Source organism: Bos indicus x Bos taurus, chromosome 4, assembly GCF_003369695.1.
Source record: "Bos indicus x Bos taurus breed Angus x Brahman F1 hybrid chromosome 4, Bos_hybrid_MaternalHap_v2.0, whole genome shotgun sequence".
NCBI classification, from domain to species: domain Eukaryota; kingdom Metazoa; phylum Chordata; class Mammalia; order Artiodactyla; family Bovidae; genus Bos; species Bos indicus x Bos taurus.
In genome coordinates, this window is record NC_040079.1 from 99,324,293 (window position 1) to 99,352,138 (window position 27,846).

Genomic DNA, 27,846 nt, shown 5'->3' on the forward strand with positions numbered 1-27,846 from the left:
CTTGACTGATACAAATTTTATTTTTCATGCTAAAATTTTTACAAATTTGATTTTGTCATACACAATTACAAGAGGAACAGTTACAAGTGAATTAAAAAATAGTATTTGGGGGCACTTCTATTCATTTTACTGTCGTAAGTATGTTTTGTTACAGGTACAGCAACAATAGTTATTAACTACAGAACTGTTCAACTTGGAAATTTAGTAAGTATATTACAATGGAGGCTAATACCTAATATAAACAAATAGTAAGTGCCCAAACATAGTCTCACACTCTATTATTATTTATTGCACAATTAAAATCACTGGTTAGAACCTACCCACCAATGCCAACAATTTCTGACCAAGCATGTCAAGTCAGAAAGCATTTTAAAATCATTTCCCCAAATCTTACTTACTTTAGTTCTATGAGGAAATACAAGACAAAACACACAAGACAAAGCTTCCTGATATTATATGCCTAAAATAAATCATTATACAATGAAATTATGCATCTTTTGCAATGTGGCATTTTTCCCATCTCACACAGTAACAAAAGATGAATACAGCTTACAGCATTTAAGAGTCAACTGACTACAGCTGACATAGTATCTCCCAGATTTCTAGTTTCTAAAATTCTGGGGGGAGTGGGACAATTTGAACTGTAACAGTCTACAAGGTAGTAACATTACCTCTTGGCCATTGGCCCAATACTAACCCCTTTTGTTTTTTAGTATACAAAATATGCTGAAAACATTTCTCTTAAACACATTTCAATTAATGTAATTAAATAGAAGGCAATAACTTCCTTCTAGAAGAATTAGATTTAGCTATGAAAAACTTGCCATATATTTGTTTAATTTATGGAATACTTTTTGGGTCAATACAGACCACAGTGTATTTTTAAACTTAAAAGCCTATGCTAAACATGAGTAAAAGGAACTAAAAACAGAATCACACTGGTAGTTTTTTAAAAATGAAAATTACCATTTTTATCCCTATAGTATATAAATATATCACTTGCTTTCATCCTAATTAAAGGTCAACTTAAAAAAAAAATCCACTGTGAAATTTAAATTCTAAGCACAAAAATATACAAATATTAGTTCTAATCAGAAATTTCAGCTGACAAGTGAACATTTTTACTTTGAAATATGTAGATCTGGGATACAGTAGTGAATTTTTTGATTGAACACATCACAAATATATCTAGTTTTCATGTAAAAATAATTTTTTTAAAGAAATAATGTTTAACAGTCTTTTTATCCCACCTCAAACATATTTTTTCCTTAAAATAGTTTAACATCTCATTTAAAACCTGATATTACAAAAAAGAAAGAAATGAAATTAATTCTTAGATGTATTTGAGCCAAGTAGTTACTGTTTTCAGATGTTATGAACTAAAAAATCACAGAATGGTGAGTAACCTTTGGCTTACAATCTCACTAGTACCAACTGGGAAGCCCAATCAAGGAAGACATATGTACTTGTTAATTTAAAATTTTATATCTTTTATAAAGAAACCCTAACAGATAAGCATTAATAATTAAAGATAAACACTTTATACTAAAGATTTATAAAATAATAAAGTATCTTAATAGTATTCTTAAAAATACTATCAAAAGCCTCAGTCCTACATATTATGTGCAACATCCAATACATTTTTATGAATAAAACATTTTCAAAGGCTGGAAAGAAAATATGCTTACTGTAAGAACAATGATGCTTGAGTAAAACCAACCTGTGTGAATCTCTAATCTGCCACTTTAAAGCTTACGTATATTTCTTAACCTCTCTAAAACCCAGATTTCCTCGGAGATAAAATGGGGGAGGGGTAATGACAGTCACTACCTTACAGGACTCTGCCGAGGGATAATGAGAAAAGTTAGTACAGTCCAGTATGTGACACAGAAAGTAATCAGTAAACATTAGCTATACTGAGAAGTGACTTACTTTGGGGTCAAATATCTAACAAATCATTTTCTTAAATAAGACATAGCAATATACAAAGAATTATTTTAAAATTAAAAAAGAAAGTCAAATGGCATGAGGGAAAGTTGGGGACACGTACTCCAATTAAACATCCAGAATTATATTGCAATAATGATAAGGCTAAGAACCACAAAGATTCATCAGGCTGACGTTTGAAGTTTTTAAGTCACTTTCATTTTGTTTTGGCAATCACTTCCTATCTATTTGAACACCACACTGTGTTATTCCTAAACTATGAGTCAGAAGATCCAAAGTGAATTTTATTTTCTTTGAGAAAATAATTCTTTGAGTAATAATAATTCATGAATTCTTTGAGAAAATAATTATGTCATTTGCCTAAACAAACAAAAAAGCATAGAAAAAATGCACACAAATAAAACCATGGTCCTTTACATGTTACATGTACAGTAAAGATAGCTATTTAGAAATTGCAAGCAGTTTATCTGGTGTCTAATATTTTCAAACTATTATTTCAAATCTCAAATCCATTAATCTCTTCTTTATAATTAGTCTATCTATTATCTTTATTGGAATAATCACAGATTTAACAGAAAATTAAGCTACTTAAAAATATTAAGTTATAGATTATGCTCCAAAATATCTTACAAGTGTTCATTTCCCTTGAAAATATTTCAGGTACTAATTTCAAGATATCCAAAATCTTAGTTCATTAGTATTAACTGTACTGTCATTGTGTTACCCATGTGAACACTTTCTCTGATTTTTACTTGTACTAACCTGAGTCAACAGGGCTTTCCAGTGGGTGATTTCATTGACCAAGCACAGAAATGGCAGACAGAAAAATTCGGTCTGGCATCAGTTAAAATATTTATTAAATATTCAGCAAGACCCTCAACTTCTCCATGCCTCTTTTTCCTTTTCTAAAAGATGGAGCTCCTACCACCCTCCTTTTCTGACTCACAGGATTCTGACAAATGATATGACAAAACAAGAGTTCTGCAAAGGGCATGGTGCTCTATAAATGTAATATCAAAACATGTAGGCTTGGTTAGAAGGACCAGTCTATTATAGGTGCAAGGAAGTTATACTTGGAAATATCAGAGAGAAAAAAATTAACATCTTTACCATGTTTGTTGAATAAGATCTAAAAATAGTTTTTTAAAAATCCTATTACCACGTAAGAAACTGCATTGGACAATGACCTAAGAAAGGTTAAAGCCTCATCTGTTCTTTCCAGATTTTTATTTTAATGGCTATAAGTCTGCATCATCGGAATGTGCTTTTGTAATTGTATTAATTTACAGCCTACTTGGCTCTAGGGTTCTCTGGCAGTTACTTAACCCTCTGTGAAAATAGTCACAAGTGATCTTGATTTCTCTACTACTTTCTTTTTTTAACTTATTTTAAATTTCAGTTTCTTTCTGACTTGAATGCCAAAGAAAGCAGGAATAATAAGGAATTTTTAATTTAAAGAATGAATAAATATTCAGAACTAAGTCAGTAAAAGCAAATGTTCTCTAACTTTCCTGACTCTTCGGCAGATGCTCTGTGTCCACTTTACAAGGATATTAGAGCTACGCATCAGAAGAAAAGTCCACTTAGTTTACACTGTACAGTTTTCCAAGGTTAAAAGATACAAAGTAGGAAAATAAATTAGGATTGATTTTTGAAGAAGGCATATCTGAAAGGATGATTTTGAAGAAATGGGACGAAACAAAATACGGTATTTTTTTTTAACATTTTTTGCTTTTACACAGTCACTTAAATGCTATTATCTCTAAAAGCTGTTAGTCATTCAGTCATGTCCAACTTTTTATAACCCCATGGACTACAGCCCACCAGGCTCCTCTGTGCATGGAATTTTCCAGGCAAAAATACTGGGGTGTGTTGCCATTCCGTTCTTCAGGGGATCTTCCCGACCCAGGGATCGAATCTGGTCTCCTGCACTGCAGGCAGATTCTTTACTGTCTGAGCTACCAGGGATGTCTAACTCATTAACTAAATGAGAAACTAGATAGGTTACTGGTCAGGGATGTAGGAACAGATCCGGATGCACTAATGGAGGTGATTGTTGAAGACAAAGAAGTAAAAATTTTGAGGCAGAAGAGGGTCTGGATACTACTCATTAAAACATCAGAAGATAGTAGAGTGAGAAAAATGAAATGAGAACAATGTGAAAAATACAGTTAGAACCCACACAGTAGTGAAGTGTGCAATTTCAAAGAGACAAAGGGTGATCAAAAAACATGGCAGAAAAAATATTAAAGATTGGGTTGGACCACAAAATCCATAATTAATTTAAAGGGGTGATTTTAGTTTAATAGTAAGGATAGATGAGTTAGCAGTGGATTAACAGGAGACTAAGTAGTTAAAAACGAAAAAAGAAGTTAGTACATTTCATCATTAAAATGGTTCATTGAGGAAAACTTAGAAATAAAGGATATGAAAGCTAAGGGGAAACCTGAGTAGGTTTAAAGGCAGAAAGAAGGGCTTCATTAGCTCTAATTACTTATAATTAAATAAAGCTCACGTTTTATAGTTGAGAGAATCAGACTTATAAATAAGAATGTTTCAGACCTATGTTAGGCACTTTTCAGGTAGAGAGAGGGGTAACCTGATTTATCACTAAGGAACTGAAGGAAATTAATCTCAAGCCAATGACTGTTTTTGGTATCAATAGTCAGCCCCTATGCTCAGTATCATGTATTTCAAAGGTACTTTGAACTTGGGAAGTGAAAAGGCCAAAAGCCCAAATGCAAAATGGTATTAAAAATATAAAATAGTAAAGTAAGTCAATAATTTACACTTCAGAACAACTTTAAACAAAATCCAAACCAAAAGTAGAAAACTTAAAAAATGTAACTCCTAGAGGCCTGATATCCACGACGTGCAAAGTAATTAAATTTAAAAAAAGTATAGGTTTTATTTTGCTATAGCCACCATAATTTATAACAGGATTTCCTGGATAATTTTACCAAAGTAATAATTTCACCTCATTAAAACATTCATAAAATTGATGATCTGAGTACCTAACAGTTGTGAAAAGTATCTTCATAATTCTTTAGTATGAAAAGCAACATTAAAAAAAAGTGGATCACCAAAATATTTTATTTCAAATCTATGTTATACCTGATCAAATATGTATTTGGAAACATATTCACATTCTAGAGGTTTCTGAATTTCATTTTCCTGTTTTTTTAATTTTTATGAGCAACTTACTAGATTTTAAATCTGTACCACTTTAACATTTATTACAACTATTTAGAATCCATGCATAATTTATTTACAATACTGTACATTAAATGGTTATATTTGAATATTACACAAAAGTTTCACACAACTATAACATGGAAAGACATGTGAAACATATTATATAGGGGTTTTTAAAATTTTTCAGGTACAGAATTCTGCAAACATTATTTTGGTTTATAAGTGTTATGCAAACACTAGCTTGAAATAACACTGACGAAACCATGCAAATGAGTGGGATTTCAAAATGAAAAAGTAAAAATATTTAGCTAAAAGCTAAAATAGCATATAGGTTAAATACTACCAAGTAGCAATGGGAGTTTATAAAACAGGAAAAAAGAAAAGGTATTCTTTAAATGTCTTCATCAGTAATAGGCCCTCTGTAATTTTCTATAAAAACATTCAGAAATAAAGTTTCTCAAATTATGTTCATCACCAAAATTATGTTTTCAGTAGTGATTAGAGCTGTGAATTTTAAATAAGTATCTGTTATCCTGAAGGAGAAGTCTTAGTTTTCCCCTTTGGGAAAGGAGTGAAGAACATCAATCAGTAAATTTAGGTTCAAATAAAAGATCCTGGTATAAACATCACAAACACAGAGTGGAGAATTGTAATAAACTACAAGTCCACATATTCTTAGATGTACTCTTAAAACAGAAGTGTAAACTTTAGGTTGTTCAATTTAAGATCTCCTATCACGAAGTACCTCATCCTTCAAAGTTTGGAAAATATCAATAGGTATTTTTTTTCTCTAGGTGCATCTCTTGAGTTTTCACTGTTGTGGCTGAAGTACATTTAGATATTCAGATTGCCCCAAATGATACGTGGTGTTTCTTCCACAATCAACATACTGGTACCTTTCCTGGGATATCTGTTCGGAATGTCCAAAGTAAGTTGTCGTTACAGTAACTCTGAAAATAAAATAAATGGAGAGAAGCACTGAATAGTTATATATAAAAAAACTTTCTAAAGTGGGAACACTTTATATATCAAAATTCTTTTCAGGGAGAGGTTATTTGATTAATGATAACTTAATGTTGTAGACATGGGTCTCTTAGGGAGTATTTCGCCAGTAGACAACAGGAATGCTGGCTGAGCAAGCCCTATCCAAATAATTATATGCAAAAAAAATGTCATTTTTTTCAAAACACCTATCTTTGGCTAAAAATATATTTAGTTCATTGCACTCTTAAAAATAATCACACAGTTCTCTCATCAGAGAAAAAGGGTTAATTAGGTGTTAGCTAATGGCCTAAAGACCCAACCTATAACCTACAATGTTTTCATGGCTTAGGGAAACACCCAGCTTGCAAACCAATAACATTATTTCTCTTCACTACTGTTACTGCCTTTACCACAGGGAGCAAGGAATTGGCTGTTGAGCTCATCCTTCTCTCTGTATCAATTTCTACTGTTTTCCTGAGTTCTTGGAAGGTCCAGATTCACTATTTAGCAGACATGTGGTCCTTCCTGCTTCTCTGAGCTCCCATTTCCTCATGTGTAAAGTGGGAAACTATTTTCTTCACCTCACTGCACTTATGTAAGGCTTAAAAACACAAATGAGACAGCATTTATAAAGATGTGTATACTCTAAGCTAATGTTACACATCTAAAGTTGAAACAAAGAAATTACTTCAAAAAAAAATCATACTTACTGCATCATGAGCACTATGTTATGTACCTTGATGGTTAACAGTGTACAGAAATCACTGTTAAAGAAAAAAGCAATGTAAATACACACAAACTATGACATTAGAAATTTATTAACAAAATAGTTTAATTACAATTCCTCTTCCTATGTTAAAGCCAATAGAAATACTATTAAGAAGATATAATAAATAGCCATTAAATGGTGGAGCATTTTCTATATCTCAAATGATTAATATTTTCATGGCTTCTTATTCTATGCTTTCATACTACAGCAGCTGTAGAGTTGTCTACTAACTACTTCTATTTTTTTTTCACCTTTTGAAATTTTAGTAACCAGATTATTACCTACTCAGAAATTCTGTATCAGGCTGATATCAAAAGAGGATTAAAAAATTATCACAGTTTTTTATTTAACAAGAGTTAATAATCATTTAGACCTAATTTACAAGTTTCACAACTTCAAACCCGAATAGAATATTAAATGTCATTTAGCATTTGTAGTCCTCCTATACAAAAACAAAAAAATAACAAAATATGAGAATATGATTTTTATAACATAGTAAATAAAAAGTGACATGGTATGCATAATCCTAATTGTGAAAAAAAAAACTATGTGTACAGGTATATGTACATTAATGTTACACATTTTGAAAAGAGAGAACAGAGATGATCAAAGGCCAGAAGGAATATTCTAAAAATGTAGTCTTGTCTCTGCTAAAATGATGGAAAATTAAACATATATATTTATTAAATATATATATTCACACATGTATATACGACTCTTTGTGACCCCATAACCCCATGGACTGTATATGGAATTCTCAAGGCCAGAAACTGGAGTGGGTAGCCTTTCCCTTCTTCAGGGGATCTTCCCAACCCAAGGATTGAACCCAGGTCTCCCACATTGCAGGCGGATTCTTTACCAGCTGAGTCACAAGGAAAGCCCAAGAATACTGGCATGGGTAGCCTATCCCTTCTTCAGTGAATCTTCTCGACCCAGGAATCGAATTGGGGCCTCCTGCATTGCAGGCGGATTCTTTACCAACTGAGCTATCAGGAAAACCCTATATATTCACACATACACACACTTATTCTTTATAATTTAATGAGAGAAAATAATTAAAAATCAGAACTTACAACATATAACTCATTTCCTCTGCTATGACAGTAGGTACTGTATAATCAATCTGAAAGGCAAAAAATGAAAATAAACCAACAGAGAATAGTATCAAAATATCAAATATTTCAGACACATTTCATAACTTAAAAGAGTTTGGAAATCTCTCTTTTTATGGGTTTGATTCTATGACTTTCTTTTACATACGTATGGGATACATTTCAAAGTCTAATTTTTTAGGAAAACCCCCATCTCCTGAAAGTTAATATTATATACAAAGTTGAGATGTATTTAACTCCTCCAAAGTATTTTCTGAACGAAGCTTACTTGTTTCATATCCAGTGGACCGATACTGGTTATGTTGTTTAAGCGTGCCTTTCCAATAACTGTTTTTGAAAACTGAACTTGTGCAGTGATGTTTTCAACTTCAACAGAATAATAGTTATTGTTCGTTATATTTAGTGTATTCTGAAAAAGAAAGGAGGTAGAAAATGTGCAAGTTATTTTAGAATAGGCATAATAAAGAAGTATTCAAAATAGAGAAAATGACTCCAGCTGTGGCTATGCTTCATTTACCAGGAGGAAGTAAATTGTCCCCCAAAACATCAAAGAACATTGAACCAATTATTTGGGTTTTGCATGAGTGCTATGTATATAAAACACATACAATGAACATATACTTTTAAAGAGTAGGCTCAGGAAATGTATAGTACCAGAACATAGAAAAATCAATGTTATAAAATGTATTTGTGGCCTTAGCAAAAATTCAATAAAAGTTGTTGTTCAGTTGCTAAGTTCGGTCCAACTAATTGCAACCCCATAGACTGCAGTATGCCAGGCTTCCCTGTCCTTCACTATCTTCCAGAGTTTGCTCAAACTCATGTCTATTGAGTCAGTGATGCCATTTACCATCTTATCCTCTGTGGCCCTTTTTCCTCTTGCCATCAACCTTTTCCAGAATCAGGGTTTTTTCCAATGAGTCAGCTCTTGGCATCAGGTGACCAAAGTACTGGAGCTTCAGCATTAGTCCTTCCAATGAATATTCTCAGTTGATTCCCTTTAGGATTGACTGGTTTGATCTCTTTGCTGTTCAAGGGACTCTCAAGCGTCTTCTATAGCACCACAGTTTGAAAGCATTAATTCTTTGGTGCTCAGCCTTCTTTATGGTCCAACTCTCACATCCATACATGACTACTGGAAAAACCATATATTTTTTTTTGTAATTATTATTATTTTTTTAAATTTTATTTTATTTTTTAACTTTACAATATTGTATTGGTTTCGGACTTTTGTTGGCAAAATGATGTGCCTGCTTTTTAATATGCTATCTAGGTCTGTCATAGCTTTTCTTCCAAGGGAACAAGTGTCTTTTAATTTCATGGCTGCAGTCACTGTCTGCAGTGATTTTGGAGCCCAGGAAAATAAAATCTGCTATCTTTTCCATTTATTCCCCCATCTATTTGCCAGGAAGTGATGGGACCAGATGCCATGATCTTTAGTTTTTTGAATGTTGAGTTTTAAGTGAGCTTTTTCACTCTCCTCTTTCACCTTCATCAAGAAGTTCTTTTAAGTGCTCTGCTTTCCGCCAAAAGTCTGATAACATCTGAGGTTTTTGATATTTCTCCTGGCAACCTTGATTCCAGCTTGGGATTTATCCAGCTCAGCATTTCATATGCTGTACTCTGCATGTAAGTTAAATAAGCAGGGTGACAATATACAGCCTTGATGTACTCCTTTCCCCATTTTGAACCAGTCCATTGTTCCATGTCCAGTTCTAACTGTTGCTTCTTCACCTTCATACAGGTTTCTCATCAGGCAGGTAAAGTGGTCTGGTATTCCCGTTTCTTTAAGAATTTACCACAGTCTGTTGTGATCTACACAAAGGCTTTAGAGTGGTCAATGACGCAAAAGTAGACGTTTTTCTGGAATACCCTTGCATTTTCTATGATCCAATGGATGTCTGCAATTTGACCTCTTGTTCCTCTGCCTTTTCTAAATCCAGATTGTACATTTGGATAACCACAACATATTGGTCATCCAGTTTATTAAGACCTTTTTGTATAGTTCTGCTATGTATTCCTGCTACCTCTTAATCTCTTCTGCTTTTGTTAGGTCCCTGCCATTTCTGTTGTTTATTGTGCCCATATTTGTATGAAATGTTCCCTTGGTATCTTCAATTTTCTTGAAGAAATCTCTAGTCTTTCCCATTCCATGTTTTCTTCTATTTCTTTGCATTGTTCACTTAAGGTTTTCTTATCTCTCTGTGCTATTCTCTCGAACTCAGTATTCAGTTGGGTATATCCTTCCCTTTCTTCTTTTTTTTTAAAATTTTATTTTTAAACTTTACATGCTTCTCTTCTTGTCTCACCTATTTGTAAGACCCCCTCAGACAACCATTTTGCCTTCTTTCATCTTTTTGGAGAATGGTTTTGGTCACTGCCTCCTATACAGTGTTATGAACCTCTATTCATAGTTCTTCAGGTACTCTATCAGATCTAATCCCTTGAATCTATTTGTAACTTCCACTGTATAAATGTAAGGAATTTTATTTAGTTCATATCTGAATGGCCTAGTGGTTTTCCCTCCTTTCTTGAGTCTGAATTTTACAATAAGGAGCTCATGATCCCAGCCACAGTCACTTCCAGGTCTTGTTTTTGCGGACTGTATAGAGCTTCTCCATCTTTGGCTGCAAAGAATATAATCAATCTGATTTTCGTACTGGCCATCTGGTGATGTCCACATGTAAAGTCATCTCTTGCATTGTTGGAAGAGGTATTTGCTATGACCAGTGCATTCTCTTGGCAAAACTTGGTTAGCTTTTGCCCTGCTTCATTTTGTATTCCAAGGCCAAACTTGCCTATTACTCCAGGTATCTCTTAACTTTCTACTTTTGCATTCCAATCCCCTATGATGAAAAGGACATCTGGTTTTGGTGTTTGTTCTAAGTCTTGTAGGTCTTTGTAGAACCGTTCAACTTCAGCTTCTTCAGCATTAGTGTTTTGGGACACAGACTTGAATTACTGTGATGTTGAATGGTTTGCCTTGGAAATGAACAGAGACCATTCTGTGGTTTTTGAGACTGCACCCGTAAAGTACGGCATTTTGGACACTTTTGTTAACTATGACGGCTACTCCATTTCTTCTAAGGGATTCTTGCCCACAGTAGTAGATATAATGGTCATCTGAATTAAATTTGCCCATTTCCATTTCTGTTCACTGATTCCTAAAATATCGATGTTCACTCTTGCCATCTACTGCCTGACCACTTCCAATTTACCTTCATTTATGGACCTAACATTCCAGGTTCCTATGCAATATTGATCTTTACAGCACTGGACTTTACTTTCACCAGCAGACACATCACCAACTGGATGTTATTTCTGCTTTGGCTCTGCCTCCTCATTCTTTCTGGAACTATTTCTATACTCTTTCCCAGTAGCATGTTGGACACATCAATCAGGGGAGCTCATCTTCTGGTGTCATATCTTTTTGTCTTTTCATACTCTTCATGGGTTTCTCAAGGCAAGAACATTGAAGTGGTTTGCCATTCCCTTCTCCAGTGGACTACGTTTTATCAGAGATTTCCACCATGACCCATTCACCTTGGGTGGCCCTGCACAGCATGGCTCATAGCTTCATTGATTTACACAAGAATATGATCCATGTGATCATTTTGGTTAGTTTTCTGTGATTCTGGTTTTCATTCTGGAGGCCATGGGACTGTAGTTCTTGCTTCTTCTGTCTGTTTTCTGATGGATGAGAATAAGAGCCTTGTGCAAGCATCCTGATGGGAAGGACTGGCTGTGGGGAAAGCTAGGTCTTGCTCAGGTGGGCAGGGCCTTGCTCACTAAATATTTAATCTAATTTTCTGCTGATGGGTGGGGCTGTGCTCCCTTCCTGTTAGTTGTTTGGCCTGAGCACCCAGTCCTGGAGTCTGCAGGCTCTATGGTAGGGCTGGTGGCTCAGATGGTAAAGAATCTGCCTGCAGTGCTGGAGACCCAAGTTTAATCCCAGAGTGGGGAAGAACCCCTGGAAAAGGGAATGGCAACCCACTCCAGTATTCTTGCCTGGGAAATCCCATGGACAGAGAAGCCTGGCAGTCTACAGTCTGTGGGGTCACAAAGAGTCAGACACAACTAAATGACTCCACATGCAGGCTCTATGGTGGGGCTAATGGCTACCTCCTCCAAGAGGACTTATGCCAACATGCTGTGCCTCTCAGGGCTACTGCTGCAGTGCCCATGTCTCCAAGGAAAATTACTTTTTTATTTTTCAATAAAAGTAACTCTAAAGTTCCATCCAAATTTTTCTAAATGTTAATATGTAAATGTCTTCACAGGCTAAGTTATTTCTGATTCTACTGAATACAAAGACAACCTTTTAAAATGTTAAGCAAAACTTTAAACTATTTTTTTTTTAATTGGTATTTTATCTCATACATGAGTAGAGGTTTCCAACAGGTCACTTTTAAGAGGAATTGGAACAGTTTCAAGACTTGATGAAAAGAAATACAGCTGCATCATTTCCACACTTAATTAACAGCTGGGCTGAACTTCTGCAATTCTAACTTAAAGAACTGTTTCAAATTACTTTAGAAAACAGTCAATGAAAAGAAAAACTGTTAAATCAGGAAATAACAAAACATCTAAAATAGTGCTAACAAAATAAATCATAAATAAAATCACAAAACATTAACTAATAAATCTTGAAGAAGTATTTGTAAGGCAGATAGTAATGGTTGTCACCTATACTACGAGGCCTTACAAAGTGGAAAAAAAGACATAAAGCCTCCTGTTAAAAAAAAAAATAAGAGCAAAGGATATGAGTAAAGAAATCAGCAGAGTACAAATATAAATGGCCAACACTATTTGTCAAATTAATTTATGGTCAGAGAAAAGCTGATTTAAATAAAGGTGGAATATTGCTTTATATCCATTAAACTAGTAAAAGTTATAGAAAATGACAGATTCTATTTCTGGCAGGGATATGGGCCAAAGGGTGTATTTTTGCATTCCTGGAAAATACATGAAGGATTACAGCAATATTCATTGAAATTTAAATTATGCATTATCCTCTGACCTAGCAATTCTACTTCTGAGCAATTATTCCACAGAAATAAAAACATTAGGATGTTAATGACAGTGTTATTTGTAGTGGCAAAAAACAAAACAAAACACAAATCTTGAAAATAAAGTGAATGTCCAACATAAAGTAGAATGCTTGAAAAATAATATTATGTCATTACATGGAATAATATGCAGCCATTAAAAAGAATGAATGAACTCTAAGCAGAAAATCAGGAGTGATTCCTGCAAAGTATTAACAACTGAGAAAACCAAGATACATAAAAGTATGTACAAAATATTATTTTTAGAACTAAATAATGATTTAAGAAAAACTGAACATATGAGTTTATAAGTTAATATGAATATGGAGAAAGATATGGAATGAGGCAACATGGGATAAGTGACAAGACAGAAAATGGTCTTAGTATAAAAATGATGACAAAAAAAAGAATGTGCTAGCAACCAGTAATTTTATGATCACATTTATGCATTCATTTTGTTAAATGTAGAGAAATGTTTTAAAATTCTATAAAATAGTAGAAATAACCTTTCTCTAAATATACAACATTTTCACCTACTTGGGTCTTAATACCAATATCATTTTATTTCTAGTTGCTGCTGCTGCTAAGTCACTTCAGTCATGTCTGACTCTGTGCCACCCCATAGACGTCAGCCCACCAAGCTCCTCTGTCCCTGGGATTCTCTAGGCAAGAATACTGGAGTGGGCTGCCATGTCCTTCTCCATTTATTTCTAGACACTACAGTAAAAAATTGCAAATTTAAGGTCAATGGACCCTCTGATATAGACCAAGGAATGGGATCCAGGAAAATTTTGGAGTTCTATTTAATATTGGTACACATTTTTTCTGATGAGGTGTCCATACTTTTCATTAGAATATTAAAATATTTTTTTAAATTCATAGGCAGCCCACACCATGGTAGTCAGCTCATTTTGTGTTGTCTTCCCATTTGCTCTGAGTTAATATTCCGCACAGAGAAGAAACTGCATCATGTGACATCAGTACCTTTTAGAACTGATCAGCATGGGTAGATGGTTTGAGGGGAAAAAAAAACGTGTAAGGTATTCTGTGGTGCCGTGAATGTTAGTCATTTTGGAGCTTGGGTAAAGGGAGGCAGGTTGAAACGTGTAGATTCCTCATAGAGAAGTTTTCTATTTCCCAGAAGTTAAAAGGTCTTCAGAGGACTGTACCTGTCATGGGGGTTTAGTAAAAAATGACCTCTCTCATTCTCCAGATCATGAAAATTATAGTGCAGCAGATGCTACATATTTCTAATTTTTAGCTGTTTCTAAAACAATAAGGCCTATCTTTTAAAATTTAAAAAAAAATGCAAACAGGCTGGAAACAAAAATACTTTTAAGAATTACAGAAAGATAAATTGGTAGCTAAAAAGATAACACAAAGATGATGCAAAACAGGCTGGAAACAAAAATACTTGTAGAATTACAGAAAGATAAATTAGTAGCTAAAAAGGTAACACAAAGATAAACATCAAGAGAGACAACAAAAAATAAGACAGGACAAAAAAGTTTAGTATGAAAAATAAAAAATTTTACTGCTGAAAACTGAGAATCCATTTAATTTATAAGGCAAGGGACTGCAGTCATAGGCTTTTGAATAATGATGATTTATTATCAAAGGCCTTAAACTTATGGTCTTTAACTGCAAATTTACTTTCAGGAATTTATCCTTAAAAAATAACCGGAAATGGAAGCACAAAGTTTAAGCACAAAGATGTTTTTGGAATAAATATTTGTAATATCAAAACTAAGCAACTATTAAGAAGGTTAAGTAAAAATTGTAATATGGCCATGTAAAAGACTACATGCAACCACATAATATGGGAAAATGCAGTGAGATCAATTAAGTGAAAACGTGTATGTATATACACTCACGTATATGTGTGTACCCTTTATACATAATTCCATTTTAAAATGTATTATGTGTAAATATATGCATGGAAATGCTTATATACAGAGTTAGCACACGTATGTTTAGTCATCTCTTGGTATCCATGGGGGATTGGTTTCAGGACCAACTGTCCCATCCACTCAAGGTTCCATCATACCAAAATCTACAGATGCTCAAGTCACTGATATAAAACGGTGTATATTTGCATATAACTTATGCACATCCTCCACATAACATCTCTAAATTACTTCTAATATCTAATATAGTGCAAATGCTACATACATAGTTGTGAATATAAAGTAAATGGTATGGAAATAGTTGACAGGGTATAGCTAATTCAAGTTTCTTTTTTAAAAAGAAGAAGAATAAATGAATCCATGTGAATTCTTTTCTTCCTGTAACTAAGGAGTAATTCTACCCAACACACATTTCCTTTTCAGTCCCTATGTCTCTCAACCCCCCTCCAGCACCACAGGCGCATCTACCTCCACCTCTAGCACACCAATCAACTCTTCAAGGAAAACGAATGAGGTCCAATATTACCCTTCCAAACAAATCATTGCCACACAGATGTACCTTAAAGCCAGAAGCAATGTATCTTCCTTACTAATAATACAGTGATTTGCAAACCATGCTTACATAAATGTAGAACACATACAAGACCTTCTCTGAGGTTTTTGTTTGCTTGTTTCAGGTGTGGGAAGGCTGCAGAATCCTAAAAATTATTTTCCTGAGAAACAAAGATTTTCACACATACTAATTTACAAGAGAAGTCAATCACTTGTTCACTACCTTTGAAAACAAAGGAATGGTCTGTTAAAGATGGCAAAAATTGTGTTTCACAAAACACAAGGACATGAAAATGTTACATGTATAACATCTATTCAATCAACTATATTAACATCTTGCTAGGAGCAACTGAGGGTCTAATGTTGAAAAGTAAACAGATTGTAAAAACTTTTCTCCCAGTAATTATTTTATTTTACCCTCTCAAAGGCATCTTCAAATGATAAGGATTCTGAATACACAGAATTTGCCATTTTCAGCAGAATCAAAGATGATAGAACAAGTCAATACATCAGACAGAAAGAAAGAAAACTAAGTATTAAAGTGTTACCTTTCATGTTCTCTCAATAAGGACAAAGGTGTTGCTTAACATGATAAAGCAATGATGTCTTCATGTTGATGTATGGCAGAAACAAGCACAATAAAGCAAATACCTCGCAATAAAAATTTTTAAAAAATAAAGGAATGAAGTCAAATATTAATATAAACATGTTCTTACCGTGATATTTAAATATATTGTGCGTTTTTGAACATCATAACTAACGTATGCTGATTTGACGCCAATGTATTTCACATCAATAGAACGAGGGAAAAGGAAAAACACAGCCAGTCCAGAAAGGAGCAGACAGACAAACACAGAAGCCATCACATACAGTTTGCTGGAAAAAAAAAAAAAAGGAAAGTGAGATATTTAAACATAGATGCATCAAAAATTACATAATGAAACATTCAGAGAAGACATTTTCATTTTCAATTTTTTCCCTATTATACCAGCACGAAAAGATGTTATGATTTTTTTCTTTTTAACCATCTTTTTACATTATAAAAGTATTGAATAGAGTAGGTTTGAATCTATTAAGCATTAAAATATTCTTCTTAAAAGACATATTTATCTTTTTGGAGACTCAAATTTCAGGCTTATTATAGATAGAACATTTACTGTGGTGATGCCCAAAGCAGGCTGCTCATGAGAATCAAACTGCGGAGCTTTATAAAAGTATATATTTCAAGACTCCCTGATGAATTTACTGAAGTAGAATTTTCACATGTGTGTGAAAATCTGTGGTTATTTTATCAACTGGATATATAGTTAGAATCAATTGTTTCAGTTTGTTTCAATTTGTAGGAACTGTTTTTTTTTTTTTTTTTTTACTTTTGATACAATCTTTTAAGTGATATTAAAAAAAAGAAGGACATGATCTAAAGTCTAAACAACAGAAATATATGCATGTACACACAGATATTTAATTTGCTTACCTGCTTCCTCTTCAAAGTTCGGTCCCAAACTCTGAAGGTAATCAATTTTGTTGGTCTATAGTTTATCATTCTATTGTCTCTCTCTCTGTGTGCATGCATGTATGTAGTTTCAAAAGAAATGTGCTTTGGATATCATGCTATAGTAAAATACAGTTCTTCCTCGTTCCATTTTATCATATAGATATAGTGTAACTTCTTCTACTAGTCCCTTTCTAGTGGCCACTTACATTATTTCTAGTTTTTGGTAAAATAAATACTAGCACAGTGAATAATGCGTGCAAATGCTGTATTTGACAGTAATCCTTAGAATAAACTTTTCAAAGTAGAATTCCTGAGCCAAAAGGTAAATGTGTATGTAATTTTGACAGGTAAGGCCAAATTTCCCCTTCAGTAGTAAGGCACAAGTGCGCTTGTTTTCACACAGTATTGCCAACAAAATAACACGGTCAAAATTTTGGACTTCTGCTCATCTGATACACAAGAAATGGTACCTCAGTATTGTTCTAATTTGCATTTCTCCTATGAGTGAGATTTAATATCTTTTCATATGTTTAAAAGATACTTGCTTTTCTTCCTTGTGAACTGGCTGTTCACAGATCTTACTTTTTGTATGGTTAGCCTTTTTCTTCTCAAACTGTCAAACTCTAGAGTAAGGATATTGGACCTCTAATAATATTTGCAAATACCACTTCTTAGTTTGCTATTTGTATCCTGACTTGATCTGCATCTTGTTTTTGCTTTTATCTTTTAAAAGTTAACCTACACTTTTATTAACTTTTTACATTTTATCCAAATTTATTAATCTATTCTTCTATTCAGTTCAGTTCAATTCAGTCACTCAGTCGTGTCCGACTCTTTGCGACCCCATGAATTGCAGCACATCAGGCCTCCCTGTCCATCACCAACTCCCGGAGTTCACCTCAAACTCACGTCCATCGAGTCGGTGATGCCATCCAGCCATCTCATCCTCTGTCATCCCCTTCTCCTCCTGCCCCCAATCCCTCCCAGCATCAGACTCTTTTCCAGTGAGTCAACTCTTCGCGTGAGGTGGCCAAAGTACTGGAGTTTCAGCTTTAGCATCATTCCTTCCAAAGAACACTCGGGACCGATCTCTTTTAGAATGAACTGGTTGGATCTCCTCGCAGTCCAAGGGACTCTCAAGAGTCTTCTCCAACACCACAGTTCAAAAGCATCAATTCTTCGGTGCTCAGCTTTCTTCACAGTCCAATTCTCACATCCATACATGACCACTGGAAAAACCATAGCCTTGACTAACGGACCTTTGTTGGCAAAGTAATGTCTCTGCTTTTGAATATGCTATCTAGGTTGGTCATAACTTTCCTTCCAAGGAGTAAGCGTCTTTTAATTTCATGGCTGCAATCACCATCTGCAAATATCACAGTAATCCAAGTCTATGCCCCAACCAGTAACACTGAAGAAGCTGAAGTTGAATGGTTCTATGAACACCTATAAGACCTTTTAGAACTAACACCCAAATAAGATGTCCTTTTCATTATAGGGGACTGGAATGCAAAAGTAGGAAGTCAAGAAACACCTGGAGTAACAGGCAAATTTGGCCTTGGGATACGGAATGAAGCAGGGCAAAGGCTAACAGAGTTTTGCCAAGAGAACACACTGGTCATAGCAAACACCCTCTTCGAACAACACAAGAGAAGACTCTACACATGGTCACCAGATGGTCAACACTGAAATCAGATTGATTATATTCTTTGCAGCCAAAGATGGAGAAGCTCTATACAGTCAGCAAAAACAAGACTGGGAGCTGACTGTGGCTCAGATCATGAACTCCTTATTGCCAAATTCTTCTATTACTGGATTCTAAAACAGTTAGGAAAGCTGCTCCACTCTAGGTTATTAAGAAATTAACTCTAATTTCTTGGACATTCTTAACTATCTAGAAATTATATAATAAAGAGTCAGACTGTTTATAAATCCTAGTTGCATTTTTCTTTCCATGAAGACTTGGCATGCTGTTTTACTGCTTATGTGTTTAAAGCATTGTGGTCAAGAAGGAACATGCCAATCTGATTTTCTATCCCTTATAATTTAATCAATCCTTTGCTTGGGCATTCAAAGGGGCTGTTGAGTTTTTTGTTATTACCTTTGAAGTCCAGTAATTTCACTAAGACTGGTTATTTCCAAAATTATGGTATGTCTTTTCAGTGTGTAGATTTATGTCTTGTTTATTTCAAGGAAGTGATCTTGAGTTAAACGTTTTCTCTTTCTTCAGTTTGCCTCCTTTGATTTTCTTCAAGAGCTCCAGTTACATTTATGCTCGATCTCCTTGGCTTGTGTTCTGTACCATTTTCTCTCAAGTACTTTTCATTAATTTTTGTTTGTGTGTGTGCACGAGTGAATGTTTTCACTTCATCCTTTGTATCTGCTCTGTCTTCTAAGTGCACTTTCCAAGGTATTTCTTTGTACTGTGTTCTTTCTGCTTGTCTTCATCTCAAAATTATTTTTCTCTAATTCTTTCCAGGGACCTGTAGACTCTCTTTTCATATCCTTCTATTGTTTAGTCACTGTATTTCTGAGCTCCTCAACTTTTGACTTTTCTGTTTTACTGTCATAGCTTCTATAGTTTCTTTCATCTCTTTCAGAACACGGAAGTATTAAGTTAAAGTTCTCATCTGCTTCTGATAATGCTTTATCATTTGCTAGTATTTTGATCAGTTCTTCTTTTATAAGTTTTACTACCTGTATGCAGGTCAGGAAGCAACAGTTAGAACTGGACATGGAACAACAGATTGGTTCCAAATAGGAAAAGGAGTATGTCAAGGCTGTATATTGTCATCCTGCTTATTTAACTTACATCAGAGTACATCATGCGAAACACTGGGCTGGATGAAGCACAAGCTGGAATCAAGACTGCTGGGGGAAATATCAATAACCTCAGATATGCAGATGACACCAACTGTATGGCAGAAAGTGAAGAAGAACTAAAGAGCCTCTTGATGAAAGTGAAAGAGGAGAGTGAAAAAGTTGGTTTAAAGCTCAACATTCAGAAAACGAAGATCATGGCATCTGGTCCCATCACTTCATGGCAAATAGATGGGGAAGCAGTGGAAACAGTGGCTGATTTTATTTTTTTGGGCTCCAAAATCACTGCAGACAGTGACTGCAGCCGTAAAATTGAAAGATGCTTACTCCTTGGAAGGAAAGTTCTGATCAACCTAGAAAGCATATTGAAAAGCAGAGACATTACTTTGTCAACAAAGGTCTGTCTAGTCAAGGCTATGGTTTTTCCAGTGGTCATATATGGATGTGAGAGTTGGACTACAAAGAGGGCTGAGCACAAAAGAACTTATGCTTTTGAACTGTGATGTTGAGGACTCTTGAGAGTCCCTTGGACTGCAAGGAGATCCAACCAGTCCATCCTAAGGGAAATTGGTCCTGGGTGTTCATTGGAAGGACTAATGATGAAGCTGAAACTCTAGTATTTCAGCCACCTGATGCGAAGAGCTGACTGATTTGAAAAGACCCTGATGTTGGGAAAGATTGAAGGCAGGAGGAGAAGGGTACAACAGAGGATGAGATGGTTGGATGGCATCACCGACTTGATGGACATGGGTGTGGGTAGTCGCCGGGAGTTGGTGATGGACAGGGAGGCACGGCATGCTGTGGTTCATGGAGTCGCAAAGAGTCGGACACTACTGAGCGACTGAACTGAACTGAACTTTCATATGATGCTTGATGGTAATCTGTTTTGTTTTTTTTTACTGCTCGTATTTAGATACATTTTTGTACTTTTAAGAGAAGTTGCCATATTATGTGGTGAGGATGGGCCAGGATTGCTTTCATAGCTTCACTGTTCAAGGACTCCATGCTCTGTTACACAAAGTATTAGATGGTCTCTACGTATATCCACTTCTATAGTTTTGGGACTATCTGTATGGTTTCTGAACCTCTTCTTTTATCACTACTCTTGTTCTATACAACCTGGATTCTACTGTCAGTAATTTTTTTCTTTAGGTTGTATCTTCCTTTTTGTAGGAGTTTTTGTTGAGTTTCCTTAAGGTCTTTGAGGACTTAGGATGGCCCAGTTCCTTTAGATTTTCTCAAGGCCCTTCTGTGTATCTCTGTCGACTTTTGTGCATTCTCTCCAACTTAAAGAGTTTTTAGATTTTCTATGTTAACAGAATATTCTCAGAGGAAATTCACTGGAAGTCTTCTGAGTGGGGGCCTCTTCTCTTGGGATAAAGTATTTACTTTGTCCAAGGGCTCTTAGGAACTCTCCTTCTGCGTTTCATCACAACTTCCGCAAAGCTGCCAAGCACTTTTGGGTCCTTATGTCATCATGGTATGAATAACCATATTTATTCTGAAGTTAGTGGGAATACCTTAACACCCATTTTTGATGAAAATGTTGTCTCTGTGTAACTGAGACCTAATTGCTCTTTCAGGTCTACCTGTTTTAACAGATTTAAGATTTCGATACTACACTGCTTTAAGAACTTATGCAATCAGGAATCATTTTTATTTTCTAATGACATAATGGATATGATGGCATAACTTAACCTGATACTATTTTTCCTTTTAATAGTTTTAACTAAAATACCTATTTATACATATTTGAAAAGCAAAAAAAATTTTTTTAATTGCCATTTTCTTATGATTACTTACGTTCTTCTTGGCCTTAATCTCTGATCACTGTATGGAATCAATGCCACCAGTTGGTTTTCTTGTCCTAAAAGAATTAGATTTAGAAACGTATTAACATGATTAATTAAAAGTATAATGACTCCTCATCAAAGTCTGGTTTGGAAAGAACACAATACCATCTGGCTCTCATCTCATTCCTTTATTAAATTCTCTCAAAATCTTCAAAAATCATCCAGTAGTAGCTGAGTTCCAAAGCAGACACTGTGTTTTTTTCATATCTGAATTTCTAGCTATTCAAAATACTATGAAGAATGAGAAAGAGTAATTCTTTCTTCCAGTGGGGGAAAAAAAAAATCACCAAGTCCAGGCTTTCAGATCTGAATTTACCAGGCTTTCCTTAACCCAGTTTTCCATTAAGATTTCAATTGGGTTATCTGAATGAGAGCAGAAGCAGCATACTGTTACCACTGTGTACTGAAACCCTATAACTAGAAAGGTTCTTAAAGTATTCCCCTTGAAAACCAAAACTGACATATATTAACTCTCAGGCTTCAAGACCCCAAACGTATATATAGCCTTCCAGGAAGGACTCTTTCAGGTCACACCCCTCTCTATATTAAGTTACTTCAAAATTCAATATTTCTTTCTTGGGTTGGTGGATCAGATGGTAAAGGATGTGCCTTCAGTGCAGGAGACCTGGGTTCGATCCCTGATTTGGGATTATCCCGTGGAGAAGGGAATGGCTACCCACTCCAATATTCTTTCCTGGAGAATTCCATGAACGGAGGAGTCTGGCAGGCTACACCAGTCTGGCAGGGGTCACCAAAGCATCAAACATGACTGAGAGGCTAACACTTTAACTTAATGAATAAATGGACCTCTAAATGCCAATTTTCCAATCTTATGAAAACTTGGTTCTTCATATTAACTATCAAAGCCCCATAGTCAAATTCTCTTTTAAAGCTTTCCATAATACTTTTGTTATACCTCCCTGCCCCCTCCACAAGTCTCCCCTCATCCATACTTCCCCTACCATATTCACATATAAATATATATCTGTGTATGTGTGTGTGTGTGCATATCTTATTTGGTGCTATTCATCTGTTTAAATGGCTACTGATTAAAAATAACCCTTTAGCTACTATGTCTGTATCTACACAGCTAAAAGTAGATAGAGAAGAACAGTCTCATTTTAGATCACTAATTTCAAGTGGCCTTTAATAATGCCAACACTTACACTATATTTCCCGAGTTCATACTCTCAACCTGACTCTCCCAAACTACAATTTCATAACTTCAGCTTTCTCTTCAAACCTCCAATATCTTCTCCCCTGTCCTTACGCTCAGTTCACGATGCGGCAAAGACACAAGGATTCCCACCAAGCTCCTACCACCACATCCACGCACCCACCCGCTTGTGCATCCATGCACTCTACCTCCCCTCCTCCTGCTAGGAGTAAACTGGCTATGCTCCTCTGGAGGAACCTGTTGTGCTTGTGCACTGTAATATTCCTTGCCACCTGCATTATCAGTGTTCTATGGATCAGTCTCATCAGCAAACACATTATCCATTCCATCTTCAAAAAATTCTTCTCCTGACCTTATAGTCCCCTCTAGCTATCACTTTTCTCTCCTCTCCTGTACAGCAAAACTCAAAGAAAAGCTATTTTCCGACTATATAACTTTGCGCCTCCTATGCACTCCTGATCCCAGTCTACACACGTTATGCATTCCTTTGCTACCAAAATTGCTCTTTTAAAAGGTCTCTGGCCTCTAAATTACCAAATCCCAAGGTCAGTTCTAAGTCCTCACATTATCTGATCAGCAGTACCTAACATAGTTGATGGACTTCTCCTCCACCAAGGAGTACATTTTTCTCATTTACCTTCAAGGATACCATGGACAAAGGGATTTCCTGTTTCTGCTCTAGCTGCTATTTTTAGTGTCCTTTGCTAATTCTTTCTCATGTCACTGACCTCAAAATGTTGCAATGCTCCAAGGTTCAGTGCTAAAGTCTCTTCTGTTTTCTATTTACACTGACAACCTTGGTGCTCTCATTCAATTCAGCTTTAAGTATCATCTCTACACCAATATGACTTCATGCTAGGCCTTGCATTTGAATTCCCAGCCATTAGTATAACTAACTTCCTACTGAACATATCCACTCAGATGTCAAAAGTGCATCTCCAGTTTTATATATCTAAAACTGAACTCCTGCTCTCTCCCCTGACACATATACTCAAACCTTTTCTCTATATTAATAAGTGGCTACTCCATTCCTCCAGCTGCTCAGACAAAAATATCTTCAAGATCATCCTTCACCTTACTATCCACAATACACATCCAGACAGCCAAAAACCTACTGGCTATACTTCAAAAATATATCTAGATTGCAAAAATGAGACTTCAGCCCTCCCCAGGCCCCCAGTCTGGTGCATTAATACCTTAAACTACAATAATCCTTTAATTCTCAAATAGCTACTACCTCTGCAAAGGTATTGTCATTCTGGCCTTCCCTCAGCATCTCTCCAGGGTCAAATATTGACTTCAATCAAGAAGTAAATGAGAACAGTACAAGGTTTCTTACATTATTTCTCCTTACTTCCACTGCTACTAAAGTAACCTACAAACAGCACATGGGGATTACTCCCTATCAACTTCCCCTATGACAAGGCACAAATTGATTTTTTTTCCTATATGGCTCATCTTCATGTATCATCCCTCTTCATGTAGTTCCTTTAAAAAAGAACTAATTAGCGCATGACCAGCTTATTATTATTCTTTAAACAACAAATTAAAAATATTCGGTCACCACATTACTTAACCTAACACCCACTACAGCAAAGCAACCGTGACCTGATCTCTATTGATACCAAATAGGACTAAAAGTTTACAGTCAAGACACGCTGCATATCTGCTATAATTTCAGGTGGGAAAGAAAAAAATATTGGAGGTAGAAGGGTGCTTTTCATTATTGCTTTAGGATCCCTAATTAAAATCTTTATGTTTGTGTCCTTTTGACAGAAGATAACTGATAGGAAGTTTTACCTTTAATTCTGTCTTTTAAAACATAAATGGTTGTGCTTAGACCCATGAGTTTCAAAGTAATTGTGAAAGTTCCTGTAATTATTCTTTAATGGAGAAACAGTGCAGTAACACATACCCCTAGGAATTCTTCCTGTTCCTTGACAAGTGGGGCAAGTGACACTGTCTCTTCCCGTAAATTCCACATATGGGAACTGAGAGACATCGCCACTTCTTCCGTCTTCATTATGGACTTCACCATTAACCAATCCGTTCCTTATATTTTCAGTTGATGTCATGCCATCATAACCATCTTCTTTATTTGAATGTAAAGGCAAATGAGAAAAAGACTTTCCCATGTCTAAGAAAAAGACAAAAATCTTACAGTAAACTTCAGTTAAAAGAAAGTATACTTAAAAACATTACAGGATATTTATACTCATCAAATTAATTAAAATAACCCTCAAGGGAGTATTCAAACTACTATTTGGGTTGGAATTATATTCAATCAAAATAATGTCTTAAATAAAACAGCCATTGACTAGAGTCCAAAAGTACTTTTCTAACAAAATATTATGAAATGATATCATATCAAACTTGTGATGAGAAAGGGCTTTCAAACAACATTAAAATTTGACAGAAGTCTACACTTAAGAGTGTAGTTCTTAAGTGAGAACTCTTAAGAGTTCTCTGAAAAGAAACACATGTGCTTCACTTTTCTTAGAATAAAACAAAAACACGTTCTACCTTTAAAACAGCAGCAAAGCAAAAGTTGCTTTGGGCAGATTACAGCTAGGTCTCACCAGGTAATGTCAAAGTAGTATTTTTCAACCTTTTAAAATTCATGCCCTTATGTGATAGACAAAATCCACAATCTTTCTCACACTCACACTTCTAGCTTTAAACATTTGCAACAACAAAAAAATACAAAAAACAAACCTCCAGATTTTTTCTTTCATTCAACAGTTGGTGAAAGTTAAAATTAATAAATTAATATTCCAAAATATTGACTATAATTCACCAAGACAAAGCAGCAAAATTTAGAACATTAATTTCAAGTTTTTAGGGTAAGAGTATCAAAAACGCAGGTGGGAAATTAAATAAAATTTAAAGACAAATAAAAATAGGAAGCGCTAGTACCTATACCAAAAGAACATCCACAGGTAAGTAATGCAGTAAGACCAGTTGAAGTCACACAAGTTTTAGGATTAAAATAAAATTTTTTTTAAGCCATATATTTTAATCTGTTGATATTCTCGGCACAAATTAACAAAAGGATAAAGCACAATTGAAAAACAATCCACTTCTGTTTTGAAATGTGACCATATATATTTTTTATCATTTCCTAAAACAGATTATTAAAGGCATTCATATAAAAAGATATGTCTTTAAAAATGCTCATTGCTTTTAATAAGAAAAACTGACCCTCAAAATAATTCAACTTATCTTATTCTATGAAGAAAATTCTACTTTTTAAAATTTGTATGCGATCCATGTATTGGGATCACTCGAACACAGGGTAAACAGCAGGATAAAAAATTATATAACTAGTGGACAAACTTAAAATTTCAGAATGATGAATAAAATGCTTGTTTTCAATATTTAAAAAAATCTATGTACACACTGCCCATTAAGTTCAAAAACATAAATAACTTATGACCTCTAAAAACGCATATATTTCTCTGGATTTTGCTCAAAGACATTTACTGCAAGCCAAACCAATACTTGCCAGTCACAGGTGGTTCAGGGGAGAATTAACATCACTGACCCCACACACTCTGACCTTGGGCTTATGTGGAATACTAGATGACCTGGGATCAGGGCGCCAAACGCACCCTTTTAGGATCTCAGTTAACACAACAGAGGTATAGGGTACCTCCCACTGTAATGACTTAAAGGGAAAAGACACAGAAGGCAAAAAAATAAAACAACAAGAGGCTCTCAGTCGGAGTCTGTTTTCTATCCTTATGTAACAGCTGCCTTAGAGTCGGCGTGGGACTGGTGTTTGTTTCATCAAGGTTAATGGACAAGTGCCAGGCTTTGTCAGGTACTGCCCATTCCTGCCCTCCCTACTGGATTTTCCTCAAAGAGCTGCTAAGTTTAACCACTTTTATTCTTGGAGACTTATAAAGAGGTGCTAGGCCCCTGTGCTCAATATATATATATACATATATATATATATATATTTTTTTTTTAATCAAAATCCCTTCATTTACTTAACAGCAACACGAATCTTAGGCTCATTATGGAAGGGGGGAGAAAAAGTACAGGACTCCATCCGATTTAAATAGGTCGTGAGCTTCTAAACGAAAAAAGTCGGCGCCTTTCGTAAGCCTGCCGACTCTGGAAAGGTTAAAGATGAAATACAGGCAGTCGGACAAGAATACTGAAAAAGAGCAGAACTAAGGGCTACCGGCCGCTCAAGGCGTGGGGGCCTGGTATCTTCCCCGTGCGCCGGGCTTGCACGGAAGCCCGGAGTCCCCTGGCAGAAGGCTGGGCCGGGGGAAGAGGAGCTGACACACCTCCATCGCCCGGCCCGGAGCGTCTCTCTGCCCCGCAGCCTCCCCTCCGCCACCTCCTCCTCCGGCTCGGCTCTTTCCGGGGTGCCCGCTCGGCCCCCGCTGGTGAAGGGGACCTGGGGGCTGCGCGTCCCGGGTCGCTCACCGGCACGCGGGGTGCTGTGCAGTCCCGAGCAACTCCGGCTCGGACAGGCCCGAGGGCAGGGTCACGGAGTCCGCAGTCCCGGGTGCTGGGGCGGGAGCGACGGGTCTGCAGCGCTGGGTCCCCGCGGGGTCGGGGTGGGGGTGGGGCAGCACCACCACGGCATCAGCTGAGGCCCGTCACTGTCGCTGCAACCTGCGCCCGCGCCTGCGCAGAGCGCTCCTGGTGGGGCTGTGGTGGTGGTGGTGGTGGGGGCAGTGTGTGTGTGTGTGTGTGTGTGCGCGCGCGCGCGCGTGCTGTGGCCCGGAAGCGCGCACTACGCCTGCGTCCTTCCTCCGTCTTAAAGCTCTGAATGTCTGCGGCGGTTTTTATGTGCCGTCTCCCAGTTTCATTTCCTTCGTGTCTCAAGAACTAGTGGTAAAATTTGACTGCTCTGGCCCTGGAAGATTTGAAAATAGTAGTACTCCCTCCGTTTTCCCCTATCAGGCTGTTTCCCTTTGCAAAGGGGAAAGACGGTGACAGCTCCCTGAGCTGAAACAGCCTCTCGTCC

General features: G+C 36.0%; 1 protein-coding gene across 2 annotated transcripts; it reads right to left on the reverse strand.

Annotated features, from left to right (window-relative positions):
- TMEM106B (transmembrane protein 106B) lies at positions 1-27,519 on the reverse strand. Of its 2 annotated transcripts, none has more exons than XM_027540047.1 (8): positions 27,300-27,519; positions 24,775-24,996; positions 21,633-21,696; positions 16,231-16,390; positions 8,276-8,416; positions 7,969-8,018; positions 6,837-6,890; positions 1-6,092 (listed from the first exon to the last, which is right to left on the reverse strand). In XM_027540047.1, exons 2-8 carry the CDS (start codon positions 24,992-24,994, stop codon positions 5,954-5,956), a joined length of 828 nt encoding a protein of 275 aa, XP_027395848.1. In that variant the 5' UTR covers positions 24,995-24,996; positions 27,300-27,519; the 3' UTR covers positions 1-5,953. The 2 variants fall into 2 exon arrangements, with proteins under 2 accessions (XP_027395848.1, XP_027395849.1); XM_027540048.1 differs by lacking the exon at positions 27,300-27,519 and adding an exon at positions 27,158-27,245.
- Between the last annotated feature and the right edge of the window lie 327 nt (positions 27,520-27,846).